Source organism: Cinclus cinclus, chromosome 14 (genome assembly GCF_963662255.1).
Source record: "Cinclus cinclus chromosome 14, bCinCin1.1, whole genome shotgun sequence".
Classification (NCBI taxonomy): Eukaryota; Metazoa; Chordata; class Aves; order Passeriformes; family Cinclidae; genus Cinclus; species Cinclus cinclus.
In genome coordinates this window covers 18,812,328-18,824,701 of record NC_085059.1, presented here as the reverse complement: position 1 = coordinate 18,824,701, position 12,374 = coordinate 18,812,328, and the positions used below count along the sequence as shown (strand labels likewise).

General features: G+C 47.6%; 1 protein-coding gene across 2 annotated transcripts in view; it reads left to right on the top strand.

Moving 5' to 3' along the window:
- The first annotated feature begins 1,054 nt into the window (after window positions 1–1,054).
- NSG2 (neuronal vesicle trafficking associated 2) overlaps window positions 1,055–12,374 on the top strand; it is a 28,233-nt gene continuing 16,913 nt past the window's right edge. For both annotated transcript variants that reach the window (XM_062502275.1, XM_062502274.1), the window contains exon 1: window positions 1,055–1,183. In XM_062502275.1, coding sequence (XP_062358259.1) covers window positions 1,055–1,183 — 129 coding nt within the window. The remainder of the gene's footprint in view (window positions 1,184–12,374) is intronic.

Here is a 12,374-nt window from a genome sequence, read left to right as displayed (position 1 = left end):
CTCCACACCGGCCCCGCCGCCGCTTCTCGCCGCCTGCTTGGCAGTAAGTAACGGAGCCGTGCCCTCTGAACGCCCGACCTGACCTCCCGGGGAGCTGGGAAAGGGGGAGCCGCCGATGTGCAGGGGAGGGGGGTCTGAACCCTCAAGAGAGGTGCAGAAATGGGAGACGGGTAAAAATTCCCTCCGGGGTCAGAGGGAGACGCGCCGTGTCCCCGTGTCCCACTGCGTGTCCCACTGCGTGTCCCACTGCGTGTCCCACTGCGTGTCCGCGGTGGTGGCGGTGCTGGTGACATTCCCACCGGTGCTGGTGACATTCCCGGTCGTGCTGGTGGCTCTCCTGCCCGCACTGATGTTCTCGGCAGTGCTGGTGACATTCCCACCGGTGCTGGTGACACTCCTGGTGGTGCTGGTGACATTCCCAGTCATGCTGGTGACATTCCCACCGGTGCCGGTGACATTCCCAGCCGTGTTGGTGACATTCCTGGTGGTGCTGGTGACATTCCCAGCCGTGTTGGTGACATTCCCACCGGTGCTGGTGACATTCCCAGCCGTGTTGCTGACATTCCCACGGGTGCTGGTGGGTCTCCCGGCGCTTTGGGATCTGCTGTGTTTGCGCTGACAGCGAGGGGTTTGTTTAAAGGATGTTTGTGGGGTTTAGAAGCTGTTTGTGATGTTTAAAGGCTTTTTGTAGGGTTTAGAGGGTGTTTTGGGGGTTTAGAGAGTGTTTGTGGGGTTTAGAGGCTGTTTGTGATTTTAAAAGGCTTTTTGTAGGGTTTGGAAGGTGTTTTGGGGGTTTAGGGGCTGTTTGTGGGGTTTAGAGGCTGTTTGTGATGTTAAAAAGCTTTTTGTAGGGTTTAGAGGGTGTGGGGTTTAGAGGGTGTTTTTGGGGTGTCTGTGTAAGGCAAATGCTTTAGTAAAGTGACATTCCCTGGAACCGGGGGACCGACACCTGAACCCAAACCGAGCCGGGCAAGGCAAGAATTGTCCCCTTCCCACTGCCCCTGTGACATTGCTCATCTCCCCCGCTTTCAGGTCTGGAAAGCCGGGTGCAAGGATGGTGAAGCTGGGGAGTAATTTGAACGACAAGAACAACAAGCCACCATCCAACGAAGATGGTTTTCAGACAGTTCCTTTGATCACACCTTTGGAAGTAAATCACCTGCAGTTCCCGGCTCCGGAAAAGGTAAAACAAAACCGGAATGTGCTCCTGCATGGTTGCACACACCTACGTGCCCCTTGGTTGTCACCGGGCTCTGGTGATGGGAACTGTGACACATTTATTCAATAAATAATAAGGGGTTATCTTTTGCTGTATGTTTATCTGTTCAAACATGGCAAATAAGCACGCAGCAGTTCCCCAGTGCCCTCCCTCCTCAAAGAAGAACCCCAAATATTCATAAATACCACTTGAAAAAAAGCTTGGTGTGCTTCTCATGCAAGCACTGGGGAAACTGAGGAGCAGAGTGTGATATGTTATTATCAGCAAGATTAATGGCCTGCTTTGAGAGGAGGTAATGTGATAACTCTGCCGAAATAAGCAGCTGTTTTAATTATATCAGTTAAGCTCTCCTTTCTTCTCTGTGGCTTTGCAAAGCTGATTTGGGCACTGAGGATGCTGATTTCTCTGGGGAGAGTGGCTGAGTTCCTGGGGGACAGCCCAGGGACTCGTTTGGCCCCGGGCAGGGGACATTGTTCTCCCCTGCCCTGCCGTCTCAACCCTCTCACACCTGAATTCAGCACTAAAACGCCCAGGAATGTGCGATTGGCTTCGGGTTGTGTTGGGATTTTTTGGCTGCAGCGTGAACTAGAAAATCTTTTGTCTACATCCCTGTGGGGATGATGCATATCAGTATAGCCTGGTGAGGACATGATGAGACTGTAAAAATCCCTATTCCCCAACAGCCCTCACCAAAACAAAGCCTGTCTGCAGTGTAGTTCCCAGATACCACAGAGGTGGAGCCAGCCCACCCCAAAGTACAGACAGAATGATTAGATCTCGCAGGATAATGGAATAACAGCAAAATTAACACTGATGGTTATTGAACACATATCCTGCTTTTACCGTGGTACAAAATGAATTTTCCCTAAATACGTTAGGAGAACATGGTGATGGATGTGATAAACCTGGCTAGGTAGACAAACCGTGTTTATTTTAGGATAGAGCTGAGTCAACTGCCTTGACATCCTGGGAACCAGAGCTGTGCCAGACAAAGGAACTGGTTCCATTCTCCACGTGCCTCATGGCAATCAGGAGCTGCATTCAGGAGAGTTAGACTTTTATGAATTGTTGTGAATCAGAGGCTAAGCCAGCCCTTATCTGTGACTCTGATAAATAAGATTAAGCAAAATAATTCGGGCAAAGCAATATGGTTTGCCATAAATATCTGAAAAGCTCAGGGGAAACTGTGTGAAAAGTCGCTCCTTTGATACCAGGGCTCGTTGAGATCACCCAGTGTCACATGACAAAGTGGAATTTAAATGACTTGTGGAGCAGGTGAGACGTGGATTACCCAGCAAAGATCTTTTCAAGCTGATCAAGTGTAACGAGTGTCCTCAGGACCGCCACAGTTCCAGTTGTCTGTTGGTGAACAAACACTGGCGTGGATCAGTGTGGTGTGATTCCTTGTTGATTTTTCTGTTCAAACATGCCCACATCAATAATTCACGTGTTGTTAGGTTACATTACCTTCATTAGCATATATTACTGCCAATGCAGCTACCGACATCCATATTTTTCTTTGCTGGAAGTGTGGGATGTATCTCCGGGCGTGCTGAGCGTGATTTAGAACTCATTAGAGTCAGAGCTATTGATTTCTGAAGGCTGTGGTTCATCTCCTCGGTGCAGCAGGCCCGGAGTTAACGGGCTGGAAATCCCTTCACCAGGAGGAGAGGTTATTTATGATAAAAGGAAAATAATTCACGAGCTGTTTCCTTTGCTCTCTGGAGAAGGGGTTCTGGTAGTTTGAGTTCACCCCGGGGCAGGGGGGCTGTTTAAAGAGCTGCTAATAAGGAGCTGAGCCTCAGGTGAAAAGCTTGGGCAGAGGTTAAGTGAGAGGGGCAAATTACAGCTTTGTTTTTGAGGAAAGCAAAGCTGCTGCTGAAGTCAGGCAGGCTGCCCCCCTGAGGAGGAGTGGACATGGATTTCAAGTCTTTCGGGGTGTTTTCTTGTTTGGTCTTGCCTTGCTCTTAGGAAACTGTGTTAAGAAAGCACCTTAAAATTGTCTTTTCCCCCCGTCTCTTCCTAAAACCTGCAAGCAGTTGATTTTTAGCCTGGGAGAATTGAGATGATGAGGCAAGGTGCTTCCTGTGGCTGGTGCACGGGGTGCTGCAGGAGCGAGCAGAGCCCGAGGAGCCGCGGTGTGGGGTGGGAGGGACAGCTCCGCGGGGCTCTCCATCCTCGGGGCTTTGCTGCCATCCCACTGCCAGCAGCCTCCGGGAGGCAGTGCTGCCGGCCAGCTCCTGCATCGCATCCCCGGCGCTCCGCAGACAAGCGTGCTTTGTCCTGGCACTGCCCTCTGAGTGAAACCTAAAAACACCCAACCCTGCTAAGTATTCCCCTTTCTGAGCTCTGCGCTGTCAGAAAGGAGCTGCATTGAGGTGACTGAGCTTTTGACCTGGATCTAACCTTGGGGTCAGGGCAATCCAGGGTGCATCAAATCCAGGGCAGGGAGGTTTGGGTGCAGCTCAGGGCTCTCTCCTTGCTCTCTGTGGAGGAGGAGTAGCAGCTTTGCACAGTGATCCAAGGATGTACAAGGCTTGTGCTGGCAGCCCAGCTGTTGTCCCTACAATAATGCCTTCATCTGGTGTGTATTTGCAAGTTCTGTTCCTTTATAGGCTTTTTGTTTCAGTCTTGGATACCTGCATGAAAGTTGAAGAGCATCAAACCCGTTCATTGGATCCTTAAAAGCATCTCACAAAGCCTGTGGAATCTACAGACCAAAAATTGTGGTTTAAGGACCTTAAGTTGCTGATTTTTTTTTTTTTCATTTTAAGGACATTTTTGTAGCTGAATCACTTTGAGAGTCACTCCAAGTGACTCTCAGCATTAACCTATGTATGTGTTTCTCCAGAACTTCCATCATCTATTGCCAAGTTTTTTTTTGTGTCTGACTCCTGTCAGAGAAAGGATACAGAGATAGAATATAAAAATGAGGTTTTTGCTGATGTGATGTAACCCCTGAAGTCCAGCTTTTTTCCGATAGTTCCTTGAAGAAATCCTATGGGGATCATTAGGGAAAACTCTCAAAGGTGTGCTTAAATTTACTGTCTGTCCTTTTGGGGGTGCTTTCCTAACAGGCTTGTTCTCCAAAGCACTGAGAGCTTAGCAGCTCCCTCTGACTTCCCCCTTGCTGCTGTTGGAAAAATGCAGGCAGGTTTTCAGGAGGCTTCAATTTGGCAACCTTTCTTTTTTAAAATTGCAGGGCTCTGGAATGTCTTCTTCCTTCTCCCACCAAAGGAGGATGTCCCTTCCTCGTGCTGCTCCTCCTGCAGCATCAGCATTCTCATCCTTCTGTCAGCACTTGTGTGGCTGCAGGGAGACAAATGGACCCACGACAGGAATTGTCACCCTTAGGTGCTAAGCCTCCTGTGCATTTCAATTTATTGACAATCTTCAAGCATTTCCTTTGTCCCCTGTTCCCTTGCTGGAGCAGAAGGCAGAGTCAGGTGCTCCTAAATAATTTTTGCATGGCCTTTTTGGTGAAATCCATCCATGTAACAACAGTGCATCAACAATGACAAGCCCTTGACCTGGCTTTTGATGTCTCTGAATTTCATTTCTTCTGATTCAAAAAGCAAAAATAAACCAAACAGAAGTCCTTTCTCTTTTAGGACCAAAGGGGAAAAGAGGAGCTGTTGCCTTGTTTCCCAAGGCACAGACAAACAGCTTTAGCTGTCATTGTGTCCCTGCAATGATAATCCTGAAAGATGTGCAGCTTTTCAGGGACCATTCTGTTCACTGAAATGTTAAATGAGACCAACAACTGGGGACCCCTTGGTCTCTTGGCTCACTTCAGTGTAATCCAGCAGGAAATACCTCTGTTCTGGCAGTAAAATCCTAATTTTACATAACACAAAAGTGCATGAAATCTCTTGTCAGGCTGTAAAAAACATCATGCATCGCTTTTGTGGTGAGGGCTGCAGAAGGCTTATCATGTGGTCCATTGTTCTTTATTTTGAATGCATCAGTAGGCTTGAGAATTAATTTCTCTAGTGGCAAATTCCTGCCACCAGCCCAAGAAAGTGAAAAGAAAAAAAAAAAACAAAAAAACAACAAAAAAGATGTAAAGGCTCTTTTCAAATGCTATTCCGACCCTGTGCTCCTGCCCCTGGCCACATCCCTCTCGGAGTGGCTGGGGCCATGCATTTACACAGAGTTCCTGGAGATCGGGGGGTCCCTGGTGTTCACAGTCTGTCCCTGTTGGTTTAACAGAAAATAACGTTTGGTCCTGGCCAGCTGAGCAGGAGTAATCAAGAGTAGCTGGATGAGTGCTCCTGTACCTCGGGGACTGCTTGGAGCTCTGTCCTGGATCCCGGTGTCAGCCTGCCACGAGCTGTCAGGGCACTGTGGGGCTGCCTTTGGGGAGCTGCTGCTCGTGCTGGGGCTGGAGGCAGCTCAGCATTCCCGGCTGAGCGTTCCTGGGAAGCTGCGGGAGCTCTGCATGAGCCGGGGACAGGCGGCTCCTGCTCCTCTGCTGGTGAGGCTCGTGGGATGGAGCAAATGGCGAAAGGAGGGATGGGGCAGGGATAGTGATGAGGCAGGAGAAGGATGCAGAGGAAAAGAAAACATGGATAAAACAAAGGAGGGGAATAACAAATAAAAATGAACAGGCGGTGTTGCCTTTCCCCATGCTTTCCTTTCTCCACTTGGGATACTCTGCCTCATCCCTACAAATGGCAAAGTCTGAGCCTTCTTCTCACCCTCTTCTACACCGCCCCCCTTCTACACCGTGCAAATTCCTTTGTCCTCTGGATGCGTATTAGAGCTGAGCACCACCCCTGCTCATTAGGCTCATTAGGCTGTAATAAATCCTTGCAGCATCGCACTCGGGCAGAGCAGCAGAGCAGCGTTCGGGGAGCATCCTTGACGTTGTCTGCACGTTTTGGACAGCCCTGCTCGTGTCCTTGGCAGTTCCTGCTCCTGTTTGGATGTCACTCTGTGCTGGCCTTCCTCTCAAATGCCAACCCCTCCACTAGGGCTGTTCACAGGGTGCTCACAGGGACCTGGAACAGCTTCTAGCTCCCATCATCCAGAGAATGTGCTGCTGCAGGAGAGCTTTACTCTGAATATCCCAGGATTTGTGGAGCCTGGGCAGAAATCTCCCTCCTTAACTGCTCTGCTATCCATGCCTGAATTAGGGGCTTAAAAGCTGCCTGGGTTTGTGAGCTCCATTACCTGTCTTAAGCCCAGCCATATCTGCACTGCCATTCCTGGAGCTGCATCCTGCAGAAGCAGCAGGAGTGGACACAAGGAATGGGTGTTGGGCTATGGAGGCTTGGCTGAGCCTGTTCTTTTGTCTGCATTGAAAGCCCAATGCTGAGGGTGGAAGTGCTTTCAGCAAGACTGTCGATTGTACCCCCTGAACCCCCGTAGCAGTTCCTTACTGGTCTGGAAAGGAGAACCGGGCAGGAATTCTGGCTGCTGTAAATCAGGGCAGCTGAAGGGAAATCAGTGGAGCTCTGTGAATTCACCCTGGCCAATTTGTGACTGATTCTTTTGTCTGCTTTGCTAAACCCTCTCCTGGATGAACCTACTGAAATAAATTTTTTTCACCCCATCTCCTGTGGGTTCCTGGTGGTTATGGGCACCCAGGGATTTGTAGGGAGACTTGGCTGAATAAATTCCAAGCCACTTTTGTTCTTGGGGCTGTGCCTTGCCCTTCTCAGCTGCTTTCAGCTCCCAGTGCAGCCTTTGCATTCTGTGCTGCTTCTCACTGGTGATGCCAGGGCTGATTACATTTGCTGTCTTTGTCCTTTTGCGATGTTCCTTATGCCTGGAATATCCTCCTGGCACTGAGTCAAGAGACCATTTTTTTTCCTACCACCCTCTGTGAAACTCATTTCCAGCACAACACCCATTAGATGAGCTGATACAGGGTAAAAAAATAGCAGAGTACCTACCCTGGCTTTCTCCAGGGACTCTGGATTTGATCCAAGACATCTTTTTCTTAAATTTTTCATATTTTTACTTTGTTTGCCGCTAGATACTCCAGGTACTTTATGTATTCAAATAATGACTGGGATGCCATTACCTACATCCCAAATGCCAATTTTAATACCAGCCTTTGGGAAGTCTGCCTGCTGAGATGAAGATTTGCAATTACAGCTGCCATTTCTGTAGGATGAGACACAGCCATAACCATTTGGGGAAGTTTTAAAGACATAATTCTCTAAAAATCTGGGAATTTGCAGCATGGGGATTGCCAGGTAATCTGAGATTTGTCCACTTTCTCCAGTTTCTGGCAGCAGCCAGGGCAACAGCCAGGAGGAGGTACAGGAGATGCTGCACAGAGCTGCTCATGCCTATCAATGTTTCATCCCAAGCCTGCAAGGCCAGAGATTGTTTTAAGCCCTGAAACATGATTTTCCCATCTCTTCTCCTCTATTCTTTTAGTGCTCAGCATTTTAACTTCAGCTGCCGTTGGCAACGTGCGCATCTCATTTGCTCTTTGGAGCTGGCTCTGTGTGAGGATTAAGCTGGAGAATTGTATGTGCAGCTGGTGGATTCTGGCCATTGCTTGGCTTGGAGCACACGAGGGGAGAACCTGCCCCAGTCCCAGCAGGTTTAGTGCCAGCTTTAGGCTGGGGGCACCTTTCACTGGCACCTGCTGCACCCTGAGCTGCTGCTGGGCTGCTGGTGCTTTATTGGGTGACAAAGGCAAAGGAAACCACGGCACTGGTGCCAGTGAGAAGTTGATATTTTCCCTTTCTGTTTCTGCAAGGAATGGAGAAAGGTGTGGAAAGGAAGGAAGCTGGGTCTCATTTTCATTTAAAAGTGAGCCTGACTAATCGGGTGGGGGTGTTTACAACCAATTTGTGGGACTACAAAGTCCAGCTTTGAACTTGGAGGGAACCTTTCTCCTTGGTAGCAGCAACACATTTTGTTTATCACTTCTGTCAATCTGACAGCCACTCCGACTGAGAGACTCTTCATTATTAATAATCCCAGGAAGTAGTATTTTAAATTTTTATGGTTTGCGCTTTGCAGCACCTGAACCACAATATATTACATGCACTGTGGCAGTGGAGTGGGAATTACAGCAGGGCTGCATGTCCTTTTCCAAATGAATAATTTAAAGTTTTCACAATGCCAGTTATGTTAAATATTATTATTCATTTCTTCAGGGAAAACCATAGAGCTCGAACACAAATATAAAGTGGCAATAAATGATGTTACATTTAGCCAGTTGGAGACAAGGCTCAGAATTCATATCAGTTCATTTTCTGAAACACTTACTTCATCCCTTTGCTGGAAAATCCTTTTCAAGGTTCCATGCTTAATGGGATATTTTTCAATTTGTCACATTTCACATCGACTCTGCTCCTTCCTCCTCACAGCAAATGCTTTTAATATAGCCCACTTGGTTAGAAGCTTGCTTTCTTTTCCCTTTCAGCAGCACAAATCCCTGGATTTCCCAGCACTCTCCCACTGTTTACCTTCTCAAGGTTGTCGATGATGGATTTCCTGCTGATGTAGGCAGACTCTCATCTGTTGTTTCTCACCTCAGCACACATATAATTTTCCAAAGCATCACTACAGAGAGGGTGCATGGTCCTGCATCCATTAAAGCTGAGGAAAGATTTCCTATTGATCCCAGTCGTGGCACTGGCATTAAGCCTGGAATAATAAGAGCATTTAGGTTTGGGACTCAATAAATGTATTAGCAAACAGCATCATTAGAAACATCTTGTGTGGAGCAGGGTGATGGATGGGGCTTGTGGTCCTGTTGTGGTGGGGTTTCACAATTTCCTCAGGCCATTCCCTGCAGGCTGCTCTGAGCTCTTCAGAAGTGTTTGAGGTACTGGAATGAGGAACCAGAAGATACAAGGAAGAATGTGAAAACCTTTCCAGACACGGAATGTTCCTGCATCTGCTGACCTGGGATGGCTGAGGAGGACAGCTCTGCAGAGAGCTGCCATTTTCCATTGGTTGTCTCCCTGCCTTCCCACCCCATCACCCTTTGCTAGCCCCTAGCCCCAGAAATGTGATATTTATAGGGAGAATCTGCTGGAGCTGCCATTGTGTCTCATTAATGGAAGTCTGAGAAAACAGTGCCTTGTAAGCAGTGAACCAACCCTGGTGTGAACTCGTGACTCAGCCACCGAGTGGGACCCAGCACATTACTGAGATTCTCTCTTCTCCCTACTCCTTCATGAGTAATGTGGGATGCTGGGGTCATGCTGTGTGCAGAGCCCCTGAGCAATTGATGAACAATTCCCAGGATCCCCAAGCATCCGATTTGGAGCTGGCTGTGGGAAGGCGCCTGAAGCCAGCTCCGATAGCCAAAGCCTTTCAGTGCACATTTAACTTGAAATATCCGGCTCGTCCCGCTGATGTTAATAGGACTACTTGCATGCTTAAGTGCTTTGCTGAATTGGTGGTTAATTAGCTGAAATCCTAAACGAATCTGGTTAAGGAGGAAGCTGCAAGGACTTCAGGGTGGGCTCCATAATTAGGTGTGACTTTTTACTGGTCCATGGAAGCCCTTTTCCCTCCTTTCATATTTTCACAATCACTCTGCAAATCCCATCTAGGAAGCAGCTTTCAAAGAACAACTTTATTTTGGATGTAAAGCGATGTAAAAGTCCCAGGTAATTTATTGGTGTCCCGTTTACTGCATATGCAATGAATGAACAGCTCTGTTCTTGCAACTTTAGGGTAGTGTATGTCTGGGAAATGGTGTGAAAACTTTAACACAGATAACAGGAGCAAGATAATCCGCAGGCAGATTCCCGGAGCTAAATCCATCTGGAAGTCCCCCCTGGAGCAGCTCTTTTCCGACGTGCCAACATCCCCGAGGGGGGAAGGAGGAGACGGCATTCCTTTCCCTTCCGTTTCTTTGGAGCTGCAGCCTCCCCGATTTCCCCGTCCCTTACCACGACTTCAATCCAGAACAATTCCCAGTCCAGCCCCGCTGCAGAGCAGCCAAGGAGAGGGGATGGGGATCATCCTGATGCCGTGGGTGTAACAAACAGCAGCAGCTCTCCCAGGAAAGCTGTCCTGCTCTGAGATGGATGTTCCTGGTTTGCCTGGGAACTGTGGGATCTGCAGCTGCTGGGGGGCAGCCGCTGATAAACGAGCGCTGATCATTGCCCCGACTGCCCAGCCAGGAGGTTTTTATTACTCAACAGCAATTTGGGTAGAATTTCTGGAAGATTTCACTGCCAGGATATTTTTTTTTTTCCTTGCTGACAAACTGGAAAAAAGAAGGTGAAAAAGGAGTGATGGAAAGGAATGGGGGAAGGCAAATCTTTCCCATCCAATTCAAATCAGAAAGCTGGAAAGTGAAAACAGAAAAAGCAAATAAAAGAAGAAGAATTTTAAAGGTTGCTTTATAAGATCATTATTCCTTTTCTAAATTTGCACTTTTAACTCTGCAAGAGTGGGATCCATGCTCAGGCTGATGTATTTAGCCTGTGGGGGACTGAGCAAGCAGAAGCTCTGTTCTTCTCAATGTACACCCCATGCCCTCAGCAAAATTGCATTTTTATCATTGCTGCCACGATATTGAATGATGTCCCCAATGCAGGTTTTCAGTTTTCTGTCTGACCTTTGTCATTTCTGTGCTGTCCTCTAAAAAGGAGACTTCACTGCCTGCCCTTTCTTCTGCTGAGTAATTCCAGTGGGTGTCTGAAAAAGACACTTCTGGAGAGCAGGTTCTTAACTTTTGCCATGCTAAAAGCCCTTTAGCAAAGGTAGTTCTTCCCTCTTCTACCAAAGCTTTTTGGTACCTCTGCAAAACACTGCCCAGGGTGACTCTGGCTCTGTGCACACTCATTTCACTGCTGGCACAGTCAGCAGATTGCATTTTAAGTACCTTCTGATCTGGCTGGGGCCTGAGCTTGCTTATTTATTCCCAGATGTGATAGAATTGCTGCTGGACCTGAATCTGATGCCTGGTGAAGGAAGGGCTGTGTGGGATCATTTTCAGACTCCGTTCCCTGCAGACAGCATGATTCAAACTTTCCTGCTTGTTGGTGCAAAGGAACACTTAAAAAATAACCATAACAACATTGGTGTTGGTGATGAAGAAAATTAAATTATAGCTAGAAACAAGGAAAGTTTTTAATTTGATTTTTTTCTTATATTGTGCCTTCATGGTCTTTCATTAAGACCCAGTGTTACAGTTTGTGGAAAAAGCTGTCATATACATTTTTAAAAATTGTCTGCAGCTAAGATTTATATCAAGCAGGAAGCATGAATTTGGGAGAATTGGATCTTGTCTGAAAACAGAAAGGAACCAATTTCTAAACACTGTCTGGCAGGTGCTGCTGGCTGATGCTCTGTAATTTACTGAACTGGGTTTCCAAAAGGCCAGGGAGAAGACTGAAGGCTGGCCAGCTGCACGAGGCTGGGTGCATTTACCTCCTTTTGAGGGAGAAAATGAGGTTATTGCTTTTTTGGAGCTCAGAGCTGACCTGGACTTTGTCTTGGCTGCAGAGGGAGCTTTGCTTTAGTTTGCTCTCAGTGTGCTGGACAGGGTGGGAAAAATGGGGCAAAATTCAGCGGTGGGTTCAGAGCAGGGTCAGGATTCACCCCAAACCTCCCCAGGGTTGTCCCCACTGGTCATTGCCCCTCTTTGTGTTGTGTCATCACAAATCCTGAGCTCCCAACTGCTCACAGAAATGTGTTTGAGTGCTTTTGTCCCTTCTTCTCACCAAGTATTAATATTGCAAATGCTCCTGTAATAAATGCTGTTGAGAGGGGTTCACTGGAGGATGTAAATATTCATCAGTCTTTAATGATTTGCATTTGAATCCAGAAAATTGGCTTATGACTCCTCACTGCTTTTCTCTCCTCTGATTTCCACATGCATTAAATGCAGGAGGATTAAATACCTGGGGTTCTCTTTGGTCCAAAGCAGACTTTGCTGTCTTTATTTGGAAATAAGTCCTTGATTAGCTGGGAACTCAGCCTTGTGCATCACCTAATGTGTTCCAGTCCTTCACCACGGTTTTGTTTCTAACTAAGATCTTCAGGATGGCTCTTGTCACTGTCATGTGGAGCAGCCTCCACTCCTGGAGTTTTTCATGCCCACCAGGCTGCAGCTCAGAATGGGGAGCCAGAAAGTGGAGGGTCTTCTGCACTGGTGTAAACCACCTCATTTTATATGATTAGTAGGACCTGGATTAATCAGATCCAGATTTTAGGGGAA